A 23,930-nucleotide genomic window follows, 5' to 3' on the forward strand; every position below is an offset into this window, starting at 1 on the left:
GATAATAGAGTAGTTATATTATATCACATATAGTAATGAAATACTATTTAGTAAGTATAGTAATATAGTAAATGAAAAGCAAGAAAACTTTCTCAGTCTTGCTTTCTCACTCTTCTTGGAGGATCATGTTGCCCAAAATATCTCTCTCCACCTGCTGACCAATTTGTTCAAGCACAGCAAGGCATGACATAGACTGCAAAACAAAAGCATATACAGTATTACCCTGGCTCTTCAGTATTATGTTCTTTTTTTAGATATGCTAGATGTACCTTTTGTGTGCTACTGACTTATTGTTTCATTAAAACAACAAGTTTTCTCATGCATAAAACAATGTGAAACTAGGAATTTACAGTATCTAATTTAACAAGCCTTATTCTCCTCATTGTTTGATGAAGGTGGTCATTATGATGCCTTTATGAATTAGAACACAGGTTTCTAGCAGCATGTTAACCAAATGTCACAATTTGTTATTTTTGTAATGATAAATTACTTTGACAAATAGTCCAAAGAAATATACTTACTGTCATCAAAAAGAGTAAAATGATTGCATATTGAATTTATATGTCACTTTTCACCACATCATACTTCTTTTAGAATTGTGTATGGTCTATAATTTCCTGTTTATTCTTTATTCACTGCAATTACTGAGCACAAAACTGGAACTTCTTGTCAATGTCTGGAATTGTTAAGTAGCAATTTTAGTTATATATTGACAACATATTAGAGAAAGAATCACAATACAGTACTTTTTCTGTATATGCATAAGACATATTTAATAAGAGGTCATAAGACTGGTATTTTTTTTAATTCGATCAATATGGAATCCTATTTGTGCTTTGGTTACTATTTATGTTTGCTTATTTTAAAAAAAATCATGTTTGTGGCTTGGTATCTTTATTGTAGTTTGTTTCTAGAATGAATAAACAGCTCTGTTATAAAACCTCTGATGAAAGCAAGCATCTCATTTCTTCTTGTTCTGAGAAATTTATTCTTTTTATTTACCATGAAATGGTAGTTCAGAAGTTATGAGTTTCATGCAGAAATGAAACTCTATAAGAATTCTAAATTGTATCATAAAGGTAAAAGAAGCAAACTTCAGTAAAGGCCTGTCTTTGTCAGCGATGGCAGTGGTGGCAGTGCATAATGACGTTGTTTATGCCTTTGTATTCTACAAAGCCTGAGCTCAACATGCTTTTCTGCCTCCCACTTATCCAGGCTATGGTGGAGACAGTGAACAACCTCCTTCAGCCCCATGCCCAGGCGGCCTGGAGAGATCTCACAATCAGTGACCAGTTGCGTGCTGCCACCATGTTACTGGACACTGTGGAAGAGGGTGCATTTGTTCTGGCAGATAACCTGCTGAAGACCGACATCGTGCAGGAGAACACAGAAAACATCCGTAAGTCCAAAAGTTATTTCCTATAGTAAAGTATTTAAGAAGGAATAGAAAGTAATTCTTGGGTATGATGTTTTTTTTCCCCTCTGTGACATTGCTGCTTTATGTGAAATGACAATAGTAAATCTCTGCTGAAGATCAAGAAACATTTTATTTTATCCTTGAAAATTGTTATTAATGTTTAATGTATTCATCTACTGAAAATATGTGTAATTAATGGAAACATGTAGTTACAGTATCGTTTTCCCCATGTGGTGCATAAAAATGCTCTGATGATGACATGGCATCCAGGACATTACAAGAAACAGCATTTTTTGTGAGCTGTCTTTTTAGTAATGCTTCTTATAGTACATTTAGTACTGCATTAAATCCTCCAAAAGAGGGCAAGAAAGGAAATTGTTGTAAACCTCATTTTGCAGCAGTCTGAAGTTAAACTTGAACAAATCCATAACTATCAATAAGGGCAAACAAATGCAGAGATGCATCTTACTTTACTTACACTGTGAAATACCAAATAAAAAGTTTCGTGGAAATAGCAAGTATGCTTCCTACAGAATTAATAGCTGCATGTAATACATGCCTGGAAATGCATGCTTAAAACACATTATGTATTAAAACTGGCTTCCTTTTGTCCTCCTTATCTGACATTTGTTTAGATCTCGTGTTCATTTCTTTAGATAATATTCACACTTCTTAGAAAACATGGAACATCAGTAAGTAAGTCAACAGTGTAAACAAAACACCTACGAATTATTTTTTTGCTCTTTAATTTGTTGAAATATTTTTTTTTAAAAACAATACAGAATTTCCTTTCATTTAATATTCAAGCTATAAAAGCAGAAACTAATAAATGGAGAATCAGCATGATGATCTTGTTGTGTTTTTTCCTCTTAAAAAACGTTCTCTTATCTGTTGATAAAACCCTCTGGAAATGTGAAAAACTGGGGGCGAGGATGTTTCATAATAGGAAATATTTTTCTACATTTTCCATGATCTTCTTGTTGGACAATTGACTGTCATGTTGTATGCAGTACATGTGGCAACACAATGTTTTAATTCCTAAATTTTATACTACATACAGTATAAGGCTAAACGCCTGTGACATATAAAAGTGATATGCACTGAAAAAGTTCCATGGCTTCAAAAAGTGTGTAATTTTACTGAATTAAACATAGTTCCACATTTCTCTGTACAGCTGACTGCTGAATTTCTCATTAGCAGCTTAATATGATTGCTTAGGGCATTCAGGAAAATCAATTTGGACAAACTACATTTATATTTTGTCATGCTGTTCCTTATTATCATGAATTAATAATTACTAGTTGTGAGACAGGCATTTTGGTTCTTACCACTTTGATATGGAAATCAAAAATAATGAAATAGTGTGTGTCTGAAATTTCAGATTATAACTTGAGTCTTTAAAAACTTTAACTGTTCTGAATCAGGATCTTATGTGTGCATAATTAGAACCATGTGTAACAATGCACTGACTTCAATACACATTTCCCAGTTACAGTTCTCATTGGTCTTGGTAATTTAAAGTTATAATGTACAGTAAATATACCAGGCCTACAGTATATATACCAGGCCTACAAGGCTGTGTTAATACAGTCCAGAAATCGATCTTTAAAAGATACTACATGAACATGAAATTTAAAAAAGGTGTTGAAATGCTGAAAGAAAAGAAAGTAATACTTAATGGACTTTAGTCAAAGGGTTAAGTAACCTTCAGATGGTCTGTGCATCTCTAATGTTTCACTGTTTGACTTGTTGTCAATTTCATTATAAAACAGTATCTGAGGGAAACTACTTACTTTTATCTCAAGTTAAACCACTTTAATTACACATAGAAACCATGTACTGTATGTATTAATTACACATACAGACCTGTATGTATTTATTTTTCTCCTAAACTAATTTATCTTAGACTTAGCAAAGGGTTGTAATACTTATGCAACTGAGAATCATTTATTTACATCACTTACAATCATTTTCTTAACTTTATCAGTAAAAATGTAATTGTGAAAATACTATATACATGTGTAAGTTCTTATTTAAAAGACTGCAAACTGGACAGCACCTTTGCAGCTCCCTAGGGGTGCTATCTGCCTGGAGTTTGTATGTTCTCCCTGCGTTCTTGTGATTTTCATCTGGGTGCTCCCGTTTCTTCCCACAGTCCAAAGACATACAGTACTTGTAGGTTAATTGGCTTCTAGGAAAATTGGTGTGTCTGTGAATGCTACAGTATGTATGTACAGTACAGGATGTACGTGTATTCTGCCTTGTGCCCATTGTTTGCTGGGATAGGCTCCACCTCCCCTATAACCCTGTACTGGATAAAGTGGTTAGATGATGGATGGATAACTGTAAATTCATATAACAAAAATGTGGAAATATTTGCACTGGAGGTGCGGAAGTGAATAATTTTGCAACACACCATATTGGGGACATGAACTGAAGTAATTGTCTCAAAGGAACCACCTATAACATTGTATATCCCCGTCTCAAACACACAAGAGAATATCATGTTTCCTATTATGTGCTAATTAATAAAAAAGCCAAAAAATCAAGCAATACCTCTGTAATTTAATGTGTATGGTTTCCTAAGATTAATTACCATTCTTGTGCTCAGTGTCAACAATGTCTTAGTGAGAGGCATGTGTTTTACTCTTCTGCTTCTGTCATTCTGTGTGCCTTCGTCTGAGATTAAGATTAGCTTCACGCAGCAGAAAGTACTGAGAGATGTAGCTGTTAAATACCTTAACGTGTATTTTTGTTTGAAATAATATGATATCATTAAGAAAGCTGTAAAACAAGTAGAAAACAAACATAAAAAAGAACACTGCATTGGTTTTGACTAATGGCTGGTACTATTTTTCTTTTTGTCTTGTTTTGTATAAGACATTAATGGCACTACACAAATTAGAATGTTTTGAAAGTAAAACTATTAAAATGTTCATATCATGAGTACAACATTCAGTACTCTTGGGAACTGATCATCACTTTCAAGTCTATGCAAGGAAAATTTGTTTAGGTAAAATTAAAACTGTATGCTCCTTAAAACCCCTTTCAGCTCCACCTTGAATGAGCTCTTAAGCATAGTAGAATAACTGGAGAAAGGCATGATTACCACTGCTAAATGAAAGGTATTGTAAAAACAAAGGATATGCATGGTTAATTTCAGAGAGTGCAAAAACAATATACAGTGAAAGCAGGTTTAAAAGGAGTTTATCACACACATTTTAACAAAATACATGCGAACTAGCCTTCAGCCACTTAATGCAAGAATGAATTGGGTGCCAGATACAATATATTACTGTTCATTATCTCACCACTGTGGCTCCAATACTCTGTCAGAATGGACCTGGATTAAAGTTATCATGGCAGCTTCAATGCAAAAACTTGTTACTTTTTTTAGAGTTCGTTTTTCCAATGAGTATGTGTGGGCCAAATACTCATCTTGAATCTCATATGAGATATTCCGCTGACAAATGGTAGAAAGGTTTTATGGTCAGGCAAGAAAACAAATATGATGTGAGCTTAAATATTAAGTGTTATGTCTGATTCAAAACCTATACAGTATATCATTCAATCAGGAGCATGACAAATTTTACTTGTTTACTCATCAGTTGTGACTGAATGACAAAACGTACCTGGAAGTACAGTATCCGGAGTGATGACTGTGCTGAGTATTGTCAAGACCTAGATAAAAACCTGTTTGACTCACCTAAGAATCTTAAACTGGGTTGAAAATACATTTTGGAAGTGATGTGAAGCACAAGACCAAAGCCATACTGAAGTGATTTGACAAAAAGAGAGTTAATGTACTTGAGTGTCCCAGTCCAGCAACATTCCCTAAGAAACCTGTCAAAACTGGAAGGAAAAATGGGCAAAAATTACATCATTTCATTGTGCAAAGGTAGTAGAGACTCATTAAAACTGACTGCTGCCAATACATGCTTCAACCAAGAACTGACTTAGAGGGCTGAATACTTAGGCAATCAGTTAATTTAACTTTTTATAAAATTGTTGCATATTTTGCTGACATTTAACTTCCTTAAATTATAACAGTGAAGTTGATTATTACAATTTTTTAAAAAAATATATAGTGGATTTGAAAGAAAACAATGCATTACTTGAAATTTTTCAAAATGTGATATTATTGGTACGTAGGTGGTGAAACCTTTTGAAAAGCACTGTTCTTCCTTTGGCATTTTTGAGATTGAGTATCATTTGTATGTCATAAGTGATGGAACCTAATATTTCATGGCCAATTTAACTCAGGCCCAGCACAGTTAGTGATATTCTGAAAAAATACCTAGAATGTACTAGACCTTACAAGAATAAAGTAAAGGTGATATCTCCATGCCCTTATACTTTTCTGTCACACACAATATCATCTTGCAGTTTAACTACCCCCTTTATTTGAGTATGGCTTATGACACCAGTGTAATAATTCAAGTGCCCCTGCCATGAACCTGCCTCTGTCCTACTGCTCTTTGCTTATTGCCTATCAGCCCAAGGCATGTTGTAGAAAGGAGTGACCTCCCCAGAGCAAAGACCAATGTGTCTGTAAGGGAAAGATGACAATTGTAGCAGTTTGTTTGACTTGACTTGTCCATATTGACTTTTTAAATGAGCATTTTGTGACCAGAACAAAAACCTTTGTAATAGTGTAAGAGCAGAATACTGAGTTTAAGGTTAGCATGGATTTAGTAATATAGTGTACTGAATACTTGTAAAACTGTTTTTTGATTAATTAATTCAGCGTATAAAGGTTATCTTTAGATAGCCTAAACGTAAAAAAAAAAACTAAATAAATTTTTATTACATAGAATGAAAATCAGACACCGAACAATGACAAAACTTTGAAAAACATATTTGAGCTTCTCTTTTTTACTTTACAAAAGCAAATGTGTGTTACCAAAAAAACATTATGGTGTTCGGAACAGTGGTGCACCAAAAAAACTGTCCCCCTGTTATACCTTATACAGAACTGGAAGTTGCAAGGCTGAGTACAGATGGAAATTTGGCAGACCTGAAATTTCCACAAACTGGTGGGCATGGAAACTCGATCCAGTTGTCAGCAAGTACTCTGAAGCAACACGGAAAAAATGGTAGGTTCTTCAGACCTATAATTCCTGGACTGCCATATTTTAAGCATATCTATACTGTAATTATAGTGTATAATATCATTTAGATTTATTCAGTACAACTGTTAAAAGTTACTGTTCCATATTTTTCTTGTGGGCAAATTGCCCACTCCATAGTAAATGAATTACATGGGCAATTTGCCCATAGGGAAAATTCAGCCCACTAAAAGTAGTATATTTAACTGTAATGATATTGACATACACTAGTGTCTCTTTTCTAAGCTTGGGATGGATGTTTGAATTACATTTAATTATTGTGATGACTTCTTTACTTTTGCTTGTTGACAATTAGAAAATGGTTTGCTTGATATTTAAGGAAAGGGATAATTCTTCGTATTTAAAATTAAAAACCATGTTTGGATTCACAATGTATCACATGCATATTTCATGTTTTTTTAAAATGTTGTATTTAAATGCCACATTGATCTATATCTGTTCTGTATTGAATACGTTCAGAAATTAGCTTTGCTTCAGAATCTCTTTTTAGTAAAAAACATGGTATTTAAAAAGAAAATCCTTGACCATTTTTGAATACTTGTATTTTATAGACACAATTGAACATTATGACAGTAGTTCTGTTTTAATTAAAAACTGTTTTCAGTAAATAAGATAAGTAATTAATAAGTGTGTAAGTAAAACCACAATTATAAATTGTTATGAATTGAACATAATTTTAATTCACATATGGCTGAGGTTTCAGAAGAAACTGTTACAATGTGACGAAATACCAAATTAAAGTGAGGGGTGGATTCTTAGCAGGATTTAATTTCACTTTCTTAACAGTGCTATCAAAATAATATGGATTTTTTAACAAGGTCTTTATAGAAAAGATACCTGAGTAATAATGAGGCTCAGCACAAGATCTAATTATTTTTTTTCTGTTTCTTTTAAGTCCTAATTTCCTTCTCTTGTCAGAATAGCATAACTTGCCATATATTTTCAGAAAAAAAACTGTGAAATAATTATATTATATCTGCGTCTGGTTCTGAGACATCCATTCTTATTTTTTAATTTTGAGAATACATGTCTTTTAAAGTGTGTTAAAGCTTATCTATTTAACTTTTCCATGGGTAAAATACCATCATTTTCTCTTTTAAGTAACTCACATGATAATAAACTTTATACATGAAATGCTTTTCTGCCATAGAACCTAGCCATTGTCTTTTTTTAAAACATATATATATATATTTTTCCCCAGGTGAGATCAGGATGGCCTTTGTTCTCTACAAACATCTAGGAGCCTACCTTTCCACAGAGAACGCTAGTATGAAGTTAGGAAGCGAGGCTATCTCTACCAACTACTCCGTTATTGTAAATTCACCAGTTATCACTGCTGCCATTAACAAGGAGAGCAACAAAGTCTACTTGTCAGACCCCGTGATCTTCACTGTCAAGCACCTGCAGGTATGAAGAGCAGGAACCGATATTCTTTGCTGTTTAACTGTATTTTAAAAGTCTCCTTGACACGTGTCCTTGTGGGATATGTCATCTTTCCAGCCATGCAGAGACCTGTACTAGTGCCGTGTTGATTTCTTGGAAGTTTCTGTTAGGGTAACCCTCCCTTTTGCATCTGGTTTCCTGAAAGAGTATTCAGCCAGTTTCCCCACAGGGAAGTTCCTATTTCTTACAAATTCAATGAGATGATTATCCCTTACTTTTTTGTTTCTAAAATATCTTTCCTTGAGGAAATTGCTCTAATTATTATAAGTTTCCATCTACCTACTGTAGCTTAATATGATTAATTATAATGTAATTATTTCAGGAAATTACATGAAAATTGTCTATGCTGTATTGTTGTAGTTAACTGGTTATGGGTTTAACTTCCAGGAGAATTAAATTAAATGTAGAAATCTTCAACAACATCAAGGTGATCAAGACCACACATGGGTCGAAGACTCCAGATAATTACATAACCATCCATATCGAATAAAAACATTAAACATTGCTGATGAAGAATTACCTGCTTTTTATTTATATATATATGAAATAAAATCTGAAACACTTAAAAATAACAAGGTACCAAGTTTCAGGGACATTCATCCTGAAATACTCAAGTACAGTAATGAACGCATATTACCTGTAGTACCACCTTGTTGTACAAAATGGGTGTAACAGTGACCTTTAACATTGTGAATAAACAATACTTAAGGAAATAGAATGACTCCATGCTACTCAACCTTCACATTGCACAAGCACAGATCATGATATCAACTATAATGTCTGTTTTATTCTCTTTATCTTTGCTCATCCAATGACCAAAGTGTGTAAGTTGAAGCGTAAACAAATATGAAGAAGAATCAGTTTTTGTAATTGGCCTTAATCTCAACAGTATATTTTCAGTACATACCACACCAATGGCTGGGTGATTGTAAAACATTTTTCCATCTTTCCTAAATATAGAAAGAATAATGTTAGTGAACATATACAGAATCATAGATATAAACAGAGTCGCTAAATCTCTATCTCATATATATTTTTTGATCTCTTTCATATAAAGCAATATGTGTCTTTAATGTTCGGTACAAAGAAAAATTTAATATAAACAAACACTTGAAAAACAAACATCTCTCTTGTCACTATTATCTTGAATGTTTATAGTAATAATTCACCCCGAAAGCCATCTGCATAATATTTCTATCAGACAGGATGTGGGTTGTTTGAGAGCACAAAATGACTGTTGAATTGTTTTCAAAACAGTAAGGCTCAGTAAGATTTCAAGCTGATGTTCATTAATGTGCTTCCTCTTATTTATTTACCATAAGCATAACACATAAATATAGCAATGAAACCTATGAAACAATCATGTAGGGATTCTAGTCAGCGGAATTTAGACAAGTACCAAATGTTTAATATCAGATTGTTCTTCATGTTTGTTAGTCAGTAACATTAATTCTGCCACACTGCATTAGCTAATTTCAGCATAGTGCAATAAAAATGCCCTCAGCTGTCGTACATCGATGCCTCAGAGACTATTAGAGAGGATGAAAGACCCAATGAAAGTTGCAAATGTTCGATGGAGGGGGAGTGGGAACCACACTTTGAAGAGATACCTTTCAAAATTAAATGGAAAGTGTCAGTAGAAGGGCCAAAGCTATTATTGTCACAGTGGACATGCACCCTGTTCAATTTCAAGTGCACGAGTAGCAAGCTGTACCAGTGATGTTCGTAATATAGTGCACAATGGTTTTCATAACCTTCTTACAGAAAGGACAGATGGCAATGGGATGTGTAAATGCTGTGGTTACTTCTCCAGGGTTTAGATTACTTCCACTGATAGCCATGATTATGTGCTTTAGTAGCAGATTACCAGAATTGATAGCCAAGATTATGTGCTGTAGTAGGTATTACACATTTTGTTATACTGTAGATACTGCCCAGTAAACATCAAAATATACTTTTTGTACAGTAGAAGCATTTGTGACATACAATACATTTTTGAGATATGTTTATGTTGACATGAAGAAGGTATCTTGTACTCTCACCCTAGGACTTTGACTCAGTGTTTCACATACTGTATAGTTTTGTCTCAATCACGTTATTGATCATTCTATTAGTTAGGAGAATCTTAGGTGTTCTCCAGCTACTGTATTTCAGCTGTTTTACTTGTTGATATTTAAAATTGAATAGACATTAGAATTCATTTTCCCTCACAAAGATATTCAATTATTATCAAAAACATTGCAATGCAACATTTATCAGGGCTTATCGAGAATAAAATGTTTAATTAGTGTGATCCTGTCATCTCCAGAATGGAGTCCTGTTAAACAGATGACAATGTTTTCAGTTTTATTTAGTATTGCTAACAACCACATAAAACAAAAACAAAAAAACATAAAAAAATACTTGTTCCAGACTCAAAGGATCCTTTAAGTAAAAAAGCACCTCCTCTTCTTATTCATTAAAGAACTTCAACTTCAAATGGTTTCCATTTGTATCACTCTGATCATGTTTTCCTGTTAAGCCTGAAGATATGTATTTGTGATGGTTTTGTAAAAGCTTAAGATGATTATTGAATACTTGAATACAGTACCACAGATCTTTTCAAGAGCTTGAGTTAGTTTTATTAACACGTTTGTTATTATTGTCAGTGTAACAATACTGTACCTTTAAACCAGTAATATTCTGTACCTGGTTACACTTACACTTAAGTATTCTAAATAAAGTCTCATTAAAGTTTTGTACAATGTTAACATAACTTACTTTGATTTACATTCTTTACTTTTGACTATACAGTGTATACAGTACTACATTTTTAATTGCTTCCTTTTAGTTGTGTAGAACCTTCTCGGAATACAGGGATTTAATTTCTTAATATCTTGTTAAGGATTGTAGTCTATGTATTTTTTAGAAAATACTTTCAACTGTTATGAGTTGTGTTTTCAGTTTGAATAAAATATAACTTATAAGTAAACAAAAAATCATCTGTGCTTGATGTTTAGTAATCTGAATACCAAACGATAGTCTGAACTTCAATTCTCTCTTCACTCTCTCATGTACTGTACTTCTTGAAATGTTCCTTCCTCATCCAGCTGCCATTTTTCAGTTCTGTGCATTTTTAAGAATTGATATCTGGTTAGTTGTAGTTTTGAATTTGCTAGTCTAACTTAATATTTTTGTCTTCCAGCAATCTGAAGAAAATTTCAACCCAAATTGTTCTTTCTGGAGTTACTCTAAACGTACAATGACAGGATACTGGTCAACCCAAGACTGTCGGCTACTGGGCACCAACAGGACTCACACAACTTGCTCCTGTACTCATCTTACGAATTTTGCTGTACTAATGGCACACGTGGAAGTAAAGGCAAGTACATTTCCATATTTTATGACAGATATTTATACAGATTTTATAAATATGGATTCAATGTTTTCACCTCATTTTAATTAATTGATCATTCATCATGTGGGTATTGATGAGTGGATCATGACTGTTGCATAAGCACTGAATCACCTCCTTAGGGAGTTGATTCAAGAATGAAGAACATGTAAAGGAACCAATACCAAGAAAAGCCCTTCTGCCACTGGCATGATGGCCTTACATACAAGGAAGGATCGTTTGGGGTGTCCAAAGCTACTGATTTCTAAGTTATCATGGTACAGGTACATCAATAATAAGGCACAATCTGGGACACCACAAGTTATAATACCAATCTAAGGCTGACACATCATCCTCCAGGTATGAGTGTATGGACAGGAGTGCTTCATTGCTACAGAACTTCACTTTTAATGATTAACTGGTACCTCAGTTGCTGGCCTTTCTACAGCATCATTAAGATGACATTCAAGAAGAACAGCTTACATCCTCATGCTGCTCATGTAACAGTAGCTTTATTTCATGATGAGGATGTGAGAGTTATGTCATTGATGCACTTCTTGCCAGATTGGAACCTTGTTGAAGATTTGTGGAATAAGCTGGGATGACATGTAGCATCTAGGGCTCAGAGCCCATTGAACAGAAACATGATTGTTTCCATTCAGGTAATAATGCATTTGACTGACAAATACCTATTTTGAGAGTACAGTAAATCACCTTTGTGTAACCTGTTGGGATCCTTATTCCATAGTTTATGTAAAAAAAAAACTCTGAAATGATTTGAGACGTTCAGTGGTTGATTCTTCATTCTTTCTAAGAACGTTTTTGTTGAGTACAGACTGAACCCTATAGTCCAGCTGTGACTGGTTCATGACTTGGAATAATTGTCTATGGCCAGTATTTCTTAAGCAGTGGCACACAATTGGCTAAGCATTAGTGTGGCTGGGTGGATTTGAGTCAGATAGGTTTTCCTTGGTACAGTGATTCTTGTGACCTGCTAGGCACCTGCAAGCTGTAAGTGACAACATAACTGCTCTGCATCTGTTGATGCTACAGAGCTTTTAAATTATAAATGGCTCTGACAGATATGTCTGCCACAGGAGTGTGTCCACCGGTCCTCATTTTTCTCAAGTGGTACAATGATTGCAGCAGCAAGTCGAACTGTTTGACATTTGACAATTCCCTGTTGGGTTGTTAAAAAACAGAAATGATTTTGGTGGTTTCGTCTGTTAAAAAGAAGAAAGAAAAAAGTTATCTTTAACATGGACTAACAAGTGGATTTAAAAAAGAATGGACAACATAATCTAAAAACATATATATGTATTTAAGCAAATTATGTTGTTGAAGGTGGTTGACAGTGTTTTAGAACATGCCTTCTTTTAGAATTTTTTCCTCAGGAAAGGATTTTGAAAATGTGTGCTGTCTTTTGACTCTACTGCCTAATAGTGTCATGAGTGTACGTTAAAAAAAGAGAAAATGGTTGAAAATCAGATGCACTGTCATATACAAGAGAGCTTAACTCAGTTTATCAGTTCACATTATTGGTATGTGGGATTTCCCAGGAGGTTTCAGATTGTCATTACAATGGAAGGGGGTGGGTAGGGACAGTGAAATGTCTTCTTTCCTGAGCTGCTAAAGAAATGGGCTTTAGTTATAGCACACACAGTAGGTGACTAGAATACTAAGCACATACATTGTATAAGCGCCATAAACAACTGAATAAAAAGCATAAGAGTAGCAAAAATTACAGATCAGTGCAAAAACATATTTGAATTATTTTTATTTTCCTTTCTTCTGCAGTATCATAATTCAGTGGTGTGCAAATTTAGAAGAAGAACTCAGAATATCTGACACTTGTGTAGCAAACCAAGAAAAGTCAGATTTAACTTTGAAATTATTCAGCCTTTTTTCAGATATATCTTAATTTTTATGTCTAAAATGTTGTTATGTCTGTAAGTGTTAATGTTCACTGGCTTCATAAATAGCTTGCATCTTTTTAGCATTTCGTCTGTGCTTTCCTAAAGTCTTTTTTTCTATTTTTTGTGGATTTTTCCTGATGCATTAATCAGCTATCTTAAATAACACCAAACTCTATAGGACCTATGCATTTTATCCGTGGCTTTTTACCCTTTTCCTGCTGTTTTAAATTAATAGCCTGTATTGTATATCAAAGTCAAGAGTAAAAGTAGTTAACCAGTTGTGACAGTTTTTCAGCAGTTTTTCAAAACGAATCTCAATCAAAAGCAAACAAGGTGTTCTAAAGAATTTGTGTTACATATCTATTGAATACATCCACAAAAGATTTTTTTCATTCAGGTCTATTGTGTGTTTTATTGTCTTCCAAGTTCCTGAAAACAATACCTCAACATAGAACTGAAAAAGATGTGAGAATTGTCACATGAAAGTATACCGTTGCTTTTTGTTGTACAGTGTAAGCATTGTTTTGTCATAGTCCTTTTCTCTTGAGACCTAAGCTCAGGCTTTCCTAGTGACAGACAGTTAGATTACTCTGTCGCTGGATGTTTGAGGGCCCTGGTGATGCATGGCACTGGCAGTTGCAAGTTAGGACTCAATAATCCCTGTCCCAGTTGGCTTTTGTCCACACACCACTGCTGCTTTTGCAAGATACATGATCCCAACAGTCTGTCAAGGGTCACTGTAAGTGAGCACTAGCTCACTAGCTGGTGTTCCATCAGTCAGGATTCTGGCTACTGAAGCATTTTCCTTTTTTTTAAATAAAGGCAAAACTGAGTAAGAGGTGTGATGAACAACACAGAATACAATTTCAGTATAGGAAGAAAAATGAGGTAAAAAGAAATTCACTGAGGTTCCTGTTGAGTTCCTGCATTTTCACCCAACTATTGCCAGGTGGTAGGTTTAGTTATAAAAATATAACAGCTTCAAACATCAGATGCTGTGAACACGTTTTCTCTGCCTTGAGTGCATCGGTGCATGGATCTGCAAAATACATTTCACTTATAGGACTGGGAGTGTTTTCTCCATTGTATTTCTTTTAAAGGCTACTAGCAATAAATCTTTAAAACTAATAAAATACACACTGCCTTTTGGGATGTATGAATAAAAAAAGACTTGAAAAAGATAATTGCATTAGCTGGATAGTTAAATTAAATCACATTATGAGCATGGTTATTTTGCATCCTAACATATGCAGAGTAAAAACAAGTTTCAAAGGTTCATAGAACTGTGTGATCATTAGTTTCCATGGTTACAAAGCTCATCCTACACAGCACTTCAGAACTGTTCTTCCATCAGCTTTCTTTCCCTTCTGTGTCCTAATTTATTGTTGTTGTTTTTTTTTGTTTGTTTTTTATACATACAAATAAGCAGACACTCTTAATGGCACTTAAGCGTAAATGTTTTTTTTAACATGAACCATAGATCCAGTTTTGTTTTACTAAATTCTTTGAAAAAAAAACTTTTGTTAACTTTCTCCTATTTTGAATTAAATTGTAAAAAATGCTTGTCCCTCTAAATATTGAACAAGTCTTCTCTGTTTGTTGCAAGGCTGTGGCAAAAAAATCTGTCCCTTTCCTCCAAGTGTTAGTTTTCATTCTTCAGTTCTAGCCAGACAGCACCATGTTTTTTTTATCATCATCATTCATTTCCTTTAACAACTATGAGTGATATGGAAGGTCTTTGTGGTTCAATGTCTGTGAGTGGGAATTGTATTTCCGGTTGGAAGCAGATTGCTTTGTTCAGGTGAACATAAAGAGAAACTAAAAAAAAAAATGTAGATAGTATTGAGCAGCAGTATTATTATCAAAGATGAATGTTGGTGAAGCTAAATTATAATTAATGTCTTCAGTTGAACTTCACACGCTTTAAACATGTGACATTAGAAAGAATCACACTGCTTGGATGGAAATAAATCTGTAACAGGGAAGATAAGCCTATTTGGTATTTAGTAGCTAATTGATCTGAGGGTCTCATCCAGTCATTTATTGAATGAAACTAGGGCATTGACAATAATAAAATGGTTGGGTGGCATACTCCTACAAACTTTGAAGAAAGAAAAGCATCCTGTTCTTGATTTTAAATATCCTTCCACATACTGTACTTTCCACATGTGCCTTATAATGTAAGTCTCAGTAGTTGATTTTGCAGTCTGAGAAGTCTACTGGGTTGAGTTTGTCAAGGTTTTTGAGGATTTTTAATACTTGAGTTAACTCTCCACATAAACAGTTTTCTCTGTTTAAAGACTAAAATATTCAGTTAATTTAGCCTGTCATTACACTTTTCTTTAAAATGTCCTGTTTCATTATATGGTTGTTCTTCTATGGACTGATTCCAGATGAGCAATATTGTTTTTGTATTGATGTTACTAACGGTCCTATTGTATTATCTTATATGATTGTAACACACATACATTTTATCACACAATCAGAGCATTGACCCCTTATCTTTACTCTTTGTTTTTTATCCATTAACCAGTTTTCAATTCAAATACACAATTTCTCTGAATGCCTACTGGACTGAATTTGTGAATGAATCTTTTGTGAGTAAACCTCTTAGGAACCTGTGAAAATGTAATTATACCATATCTTATGCTCTGCATGTCCGTTACTGTTGTTGCTTGTTCAAAGAAATAATAAATTAATTACATAAGACTTTTCTAAAACCATGCTACCATATAGAAGATCAGATGAGAAAAGGGAAAGATTATAGTAACAGCGATATTCTACCTAGACTTTACCACATTAATTCAAATAGTTTTAGGCAAGTGTGGTTTTCATGATAGGTCACATTTTGCAATGTGTTTTTTCATGTGTTGTGATTGCAAAAATCAACATTGCACCCTTCAGATGCATGTTTCTTAAAGTTTTGGTTCTTGATGTAGTAGTCAGTCAAGTTTAAATTCATTTGAACACATCATATTAAGACTTTTAAAAGGGTTTTCAGATACACACATCAGGCCACCATTTTGGTTATCAGGCAGGTCTGTTTCCAATTACTAGTAGTTTCAAAACTGAGAAGAAAACAATATTATGAATCAAATGGTAATATGCTAGAAGACTATGAGAAAACAAGAACTCCGACAGAAATGTTTGACTCGTATCATAGACTAAGGATATCAAATTTCCAAGGTAAATCTTTGATCCATCCTACTTGTCATTTTTACGATGGGATTTGACAAAGACATTTCATACTGTACACATACAGTACTGTATATAGCTTTCAAAGATCATGAAATAACCTAGTTCATTTTTTTGTTTTTATTCTGTTTATTTATTAAAGAAAATATGATTTAGTCTTAGCTGTATACAGTACCTTTTTTATTTTATATACATTTTCTAAATAATCAATACTCCTTATTAAAATGATAATATCTGTAAATTATTTGTACAGTATAATTTTCATATATTTAGTTACAGCTGTGTTTATCTCCCAGGGGAGCTAATTCAAAGAGGATCTGATTTACTTTTATTGACCAAGATCCTAAAATGTAACTATGTTTTACACAAGACTCAAACACAAATCCACATGCCACTGTAGGAGGTAATTTTCTTGAGCAAATTCATGTTTTTTATTTAGTCTCTTTTAAGAATTTCTTTTATTCAAAACTACTACTGTACCTTACCCTTTTACCAAGTCGGTGCAGTGTTTTAGATTAAACTTTGAAATGACACTTTGTTTTTTTTAAAGGAAAGCAAAAGAACACTGTGAATTTTTTTGCTTTGAGTTTCATTAGAAAAAACCTGCCATTATCAGTGAAGAGTGGCATAGTCTACAACAAATATGTCCAAATGTATTGCTGTATGTTAAATACGTCTTTCCTGATTGGTTATTAATGGAGATAATATGTGGCTTTAGGACCCAAGAGTCAGTTTGTAGTCAAAGATTATTGACTTAAATACTTATCCCTGGAAAGTAGTAAAGATGCTTTTACCATGAGCCTAACCAAAATAATTAATAAAAGCAATCTCAGAAAGTGGCAGTGGCTAGCATTTCTGATTCTAAGCACTGGGGCCCTGGGCTAAATTTCTGGGGTACTATCTGCATAGAGTTTGTTTGTTCTCCCTGTTTTTGTCTGGGGTTTTCTTCAGGTGCTCTGGTTTCCCCTGGAAAATTGACCCTGGTGTGAGTGTGTTTTTGTCTGGCATCTTTCCCAGGGTTTTGCGCCTGTGGTCTGTGTTAAAAGGTTAAATATAAAAAACAACATATTTTGCTTCTTTTTTTAACCTACTTTATGTAAGTTTGCTTTTTTCAAAGGCTTGAAACACATTTCCAAATGAATATTTAAAACTCAGAGTGTTCTTGATATTCATAGTACCTACAGTATAATTGTTACAGATAGAAAAAAGAATTGGTAGGTTTGCAATCACAATGAATTAAAAAATAGTTATGGTATGACTAATGAAAGGCTGTTAAAACAGTCTGTCTTTTTATACTGATTTTGGTTAGCTTAAATGAGCTTCACATTTTTTTCTTTCTCTAAATATTGGTGTCTTGTTTATCACAAAGCTGTGAACTGGTTGTTATTGGAGTTCCAAAATGCTCCTCATTTACTTTAGTGCTTCTTAATAATTAGGAAGGTGTTTTGATCTTTGCGTGCTTTTGATTTGTTTGTTCAGTCATAGTTTCATGGGAAGTCATTCATTTAAGAAATATAGGAGTGTACCATTCCATTGCTTCTTTCCTTAACTTCTCTTTAAGAAGATCAAAAGAGAAGCTTTCTCTTGATGCTGAAGCATAATTGGGCCCTTTTCAAATTCTAATCTTTTTCGAAATTATTTTATTAAGTGGATATACTTGCACTATTTAATGTTAAACCTGTGCTAGAAACGTAACTTCTAATTCATTACATTTATCTAGTTTACCATCTGTTTATCATCTAGTTGCCTTCTAGTTTATCTGAGCATCATATACTGTACTGTATGGTAGTTTATTTACCTATTTCTGGAAAACAGTATAGGCAGGGTGCTTTTGTAAGTTCCATTCAAAGCCTTAATTTGATTTTATTTTAATATTGAAACAAAAACATCTTAAAATATGTTATTATTAAAAATATTGTTTTATTCTGTAATTTGCACAGCATGTCTTATATTCCACTATCTAATGGACAGTTGTAAGAAAAATATCAATAAAACATTAAGCAATATCTAGTATTATGATCCCTTAGAAAACAACATTTTTATTTGATGAAGAAAATCATTTACAAAAGTAAAAAATGTGTGTCTGTATCCTCCACTCCTTAAGCTGACACCAAAATGTTCAAATAACTTAACTTCTTGAAATGTTGCCATGATATCCCCGTTAAGACTAAAAACAAATGATTCAGGTTATATGTCGCTTAGTTTCAGTCACTTGCCAAGTTTCCTCAGAGACTGTGCTTTGATTTTATTGTGCTCCCATCATTCCTCTAGGAGCTGTCACATCGAAACAAAAAAGCAGTGACATTGCATCCGCCTACAACTCAGTGCAGCCAGGCTTACGTAAATAGTAAATATCATTCAACTGTCAGAACTATGTGGTGAAATAGTACACGATCTTTCTCAAAGCAAACACTACTTTATGGGGAAAACATTGTTCACATTGAATGTCTAAAAACTATTACTTTAGAAGGCATACTCTTTGACCTCAGTTAAGGTCACCAAAGAAGTTCAAGATAAAAAATATCTGGTGGTATCTCTAGCAATGAAAATATAGTACAAGGACAGGTTTTTTTTAAGTAAACATTTTAATATAGTCTTACTCCTGTGGCTCCCACATTTTTATTTTTAAGGAAAAAAAATATTAGAAACAAATCTAATCTATAAAACAAACACTTTGATTTAACAGAAATTTAAATTTACCCAAAAAAAGAAGGAGCAACAGAGGAAAGGATTAGTAAACACAATCCTATTCTTTTCATTCATGCTGCATATTTGTAATTCCCAAGGCAATGCTGAAAATGCAGGGCATGAATGAGACTGAACTCCCCTTTTCTGATTTAAGGAGCTTAAATCAGAATGTGCTTTTTAATGTTGCACCACAGACTGAATGTGTTGGTCAGAACACATACACAGAAAGGACTCTTTGAAACTGAAGCAATGGCTGAAAATGTGTAGCTCATTCTGCTTGTTAACACCATGTACTTGTAGCGTAGAACTGGATCGAAATACTGTATATCATTCTGTGCGTATAAGCTTTTAAAAAAGTAAAAGTATAGGAATTGTTTAGATTATCTACATGTTTTGGTGTTAATTGATCCCTTCATGACTAACTGTGGTACACTTGGTTGACTTTGATTGTTGCATAAGCACTATTTTTCATGATTAGTGGGAGAGTTGTTTGGGCACATTTTGTTATGCTTGGTGAGAATCAAGAATTAAATTTAGAAAAGTAATTAACATTCCCACTTATCAAGAGAATAGTGCTTGGTGTCTGGTCTAGTGTCCAGCAGCGGAGCCAAGTCCTCTTTAGCAATGATTTAAGGTATTCTCCAGACCATCTTAAAGGATTTCAGTGAGTGTAATGCAGATGCGCATAATTGCGCTAATTGTTATGTGCAACTGACCGGTTGATAGGAAGACCCAAGTGTCATGGTCTGGACAGGAGTTTATAGTTGCTACTAACTGCTTTTCTAGGGATTAATGGCAAACTGAATGCACAGAAATTCATTTACCTTTTTCTAGGATCTCTGCAGATTTATTCTGTTAAACAACATATATTCTCATGCTGTATTCTCTTGGTAACATCATGTTCGAAGCAAATCTTAACACTCCTCACAATCTGTAAAAAAACAATATCATCAACATACAGTTAAAATATGAAGAATAAAACTGTGTTCTTTTTTTGGTTAAAAAAGTGATTTTCAAACAAAAGGCCAAGAGGATAGATCAATTCCGTGGTCTCCTGAAGCAGTATTTTGAACATTTCCTTAATGACAGTAAAGAACTATCTGAAAAGCTAGACACGTCTTTATTATTTCTAATCCCCAGAGGCCACAGGAAAGAGAACTATTTTTTCACATCAGTTGTGCTTACAGATATGTTAAATAACATTGCAATATAATCCTATGTTAATATATATTCTTTTGGCATAATTGATGACGTTTGCAATTTACTGTAGGTACTTTTCTGTAATTCCAAGAAAAATCTGTTTTTTTTAGGCCCCAACCATGATTATCTAATGAACATGATTAGGATATACAGTAAACCCACGATATCTAGGCTGCATAGCCCTTTTTACAAAACACTTATTTTGTTTTTTTTTAGTCCTATTGAGGATTCCCTAATATTTTGCTTTTAAGCAGGAAGATTTTCTGGTAGAAGCTTTGGTTGCCGATTATGAACACTTCTCTCAAAGGTCAACTGGCTTTTTCAAAAAAGACTGTGACACAATATTCCCCGTGTCCAAGAAGGATTAACAACTAACATGTTCTTGCTTACTTCCCAATAAAATGGACAGAAACTTGTTTTGTCCAGCAATTCTTATTGATTTACCAACAGGGCACAGTCAGCTTTACTTCAGGGAGCTTATCTAATCCCTTTTTTTTCAGATGAACTTAATCTCTGTGAGGCTTCCCATATGACTGCATAATAAGAAGCAATATTTTTGGTTTTTTTTAGAGGTTGTTGGATTTTATTGAGTCTTTGATGTTCTGCAATATGTGCTTTAAGATGCAGGTGCAAAGAGTCTAGCATCTGTCAACTGCAATATGAAGCAGATTCACCAAAGGTTCTTATTGTTTTAGAACAGAAATTTTCAAATAGAGCAAGACAATTTCTGAAACGAATGCTTCCATGACCAGCTTAAAAGTACTGCAACAACTTCATACAATAGAGTTTTTTGGTTACAGGTAAACTCAGAATAAAAAGATGGGAATTGTCACTGAGCAGGAGCAGTCCAGGGCTCGGTGGCACAGTCAAACCAGTCACATACACCCACAGTGCTTTATGACAGAATATTAAGCAAATGGGTACACCCTGAGTGCATCTGTGACAGACATGGTCAGAAACAAACTTCATCTGGAATCAATTCAGAAGCTAGAAAACCACTGGGTACATAAATAATAGATAATAATTTATACCAATTTATATTTAAATAAGTAAAAATAGTCTTTGTATTTCAATCTGGCAGAAGGCATGGAAAGATGTGACTATTGGAGATATGGGTGGATGTGAACATTTATTCATTAGCTTTCCCTTGCAGTCAAGAATGATTGTGTTCCATAAGTCAGTAGGCAGCTAAAGGGAGTGATTAGGTGTCTGCACACTCTCTGTTACGGTAGGTTGAGTGGATGTAATCTGGGTCATGTACTGTACAATCCAAACATGGTGAGCTCTCTTCAAGGCTCTTGGTTTCGTTCCTCAGTATGACACTTTTTGATCTCAAAGTGCCAGTCATCTTTCCTGACATTCTCCCTCCATCTGGTTCACACAAGTTCCATAATCTCCCAGGAATTGATATCAATCTTGTATTTCTTCGTGTTTGCTTTCACCGTATCTTTGACATACTTCTCCTGGCTTCTTCTGATGCAATTACCTTGGCAAAGCTGGGAGTAGAGAACATTCTGTGGGAGCCTGGATACTGACATCTGGGTGATATGACCAAACCCACAGAGCTGATGATGGATCTTCAGTGTGTGCAGTTCCTGAGAGAACACTGATGTTGACATGTATATCCTCCCTCTTGATATGTAAAAATGTTAAACCTTCTGCAAGCCATGTTGGCGATAGTTCCAATGCTTTGTAGTGCCTTGTGTATGCAGATAATGTTTTAGTTCCAGTAAAGTAGGATTATTGGTAATGTATGTCTCATTTCACAAATCACAAATTCAAATTTAAGTGTTTTTAAAATTGAGAAGATGGAGTGACTACTCTCTTTTCATCAGCCCCTCAACAATATTAAATTTGAATTCATGTTTAGAGCAACCACAATAATATATCTCTGCGCCTTCTACAACTGAAGGTAATACTGTTTATATTATCTTGATAAAATGTATTTACTTGGTTCTGGACTGATTGGATCAGGTACAATCCTGTTTTAGAGTTAGATTAATGAGTTTGAGACTTTATTTCTTTAAATAAAATGGGCTCAGGATTAAACTGACCCTGAGCCTGGATCCAAGATCTTACTGTATGTCATTAGTTCATATGAACACAGAAAGCCATAGTAGTCCTCACAAGGGAGAAATGTAACTGTGTAAACTGCCCTGAATTGAATTTTAACTTGATTGTAAGAAGAAAGTGGATAATGTGTGTGATAGTCTGCCAACTACTGTAATTTATCTTCCAGGAGCCACAATAAGTCATTTGTTGGCATAGTTTAAGGTTATCAGATAAGTAGCTCCCAACTGGGTGGAGACTAACAACTTTCTGCATCTAATCAGACAAGTACATATAGTATATACAACACCTTTCCTACAGTGTGAAAGTAGATTGCAAAGGAGAAAATAGAAATATTAGAAGATATAAGATTAGTCCTCTGTTGTAGTAAGATGGATTCTGGCACCACAGATACTGTCCCTTCACCACTTGAATTCCTCATTGATGAACTTCAGCCTCTCAAGTACTGGGGAGTGAAGGAACTTAACCTAACTTAGGAAAAGAAGCTGTATGTTTCTATGTGAGTGCTTTGATGATTTGTATCAGGTTTTTTAATATCTGCCACGATCGTTATTATTTTCATTAATGCCTCTTAGTATTGCTTGAATTTGGAAGTATTTTTGTATAGGAACCATGGGTGTCTCATTAAGCACCAAATTAGAATGTGACCTAATAATGGATAATTATTTATAAAAACAGTCTTCCTTTGTCAGATGTGTGTATACAGTACTTCTCAATATACAGTATTAGGGATGGTCAATGTTGGAAATTCAGTGTGAAGGCATAGATACAGTGTTTTGGTCTCTGGAAGTCATTAGAACTTTATAGTAGTCTGTAAAAATTAGTTTTGTGTACTGATTTTGTTTATTAAGTTTTTGTCTTTTAAGGTATAGCCTATCTATTTATCCTCTACCAAATAATTACAGTATTTCCCTGAGAGGATGTTTTTCTAAAACTTTTTATCTTTTAAAATTTGCTCATGCTTAAACTGGTGTCAGGACTGACAAGTATTTAACCAATACGAACATTATCAAGTAACACCTCTTTATAAAAATGTTTTTTTTACAGTTTTTTTAACACGTTGTTACAAGGGGTGCTGGTGGTGAAGTTGGTATCATGGCCACTAAAATGCAAGTGCTCAGTAATATAAAATTTTGCTTTTCTATCTTCCACACTACATTCTATTGGATTTTATCCTGATTGTTTCCCTTCATGTTTTTTTATGTTCATTTCACTGCTTGGTTTTTGCTGGTTATCTGCTTCCTACTTCTTTACTCCAGCAGTGGATGTGCTGAAATAAAGTTCCTTAGGTTGGATAATGAAAAACACTGGGGTCTTTAAACATGATAAATGTGATAGAAAATATCATCTATTCACTCTCCTTGTCCCGTTCTTTACGTTGAGATGGCCATAAATCCTGATTCACTGGCTCCCATTTGTGACAGTCCCCACTGCTGTTCTATACGGTGTCAGGTGTTAGCACTGCTCCTGCTTTTTCTATCACCTGCCCTCCCCCTTGC

At 34.1% G+C, this 23,930-nt stretch overlaps 1 protein-coding gene across 29 annotated transcripts in view; it reads left to right on the forward strand.

The window, feature by feature from the left end:
• adgrl3.1 (adhesion G protein-coupled receptor L3.1) overlaps positions 1-23,930 on the forward strand; it is a 338,051-nt gene that overhangs the window by 246,731 nt on the left and 67,390 nt on the right. For all 29 annotated transcript variants that reach the window (XM_088612815.1, XM_088612965.1, XM_088612882.1 and 26 more), the window contains 4 exons: positions 1,216-1,399; positions 6,391-6,513; positions 7,748-7,953; positions 11,174-11,350. In XM_088612815.1, the coding sequence (XP_088468941.1) occupies positions 1,216-1,399; positions 6,391-6,513; positions 7,748-7,953; positions 11,174-11,350 (690 nt within the window). The remainder of the gene's footprint in view (positions 1-1,215; positions 1,400-6,390; positions 6,514-7,747; positions 7,954-11,173; positions 11,351-23,930) is intronic.

Source organism: Lepisosteus platostomus, chromosome 1, assembly GCF_059453375.1.
Source record: "Lepisosteus platostomus isolate fLepPlt1 chromosome 1, fLepPlt1.hap1, whole genome shotgun sequence".
In the NCBI taxonomy this organism is placed as follows: Eukaryota; Metazoa; Chordata; class Actinopteri; order Semionotiformes; family Lepisosteidae; genus Lepisosteus; species Lepisosteus platostomus.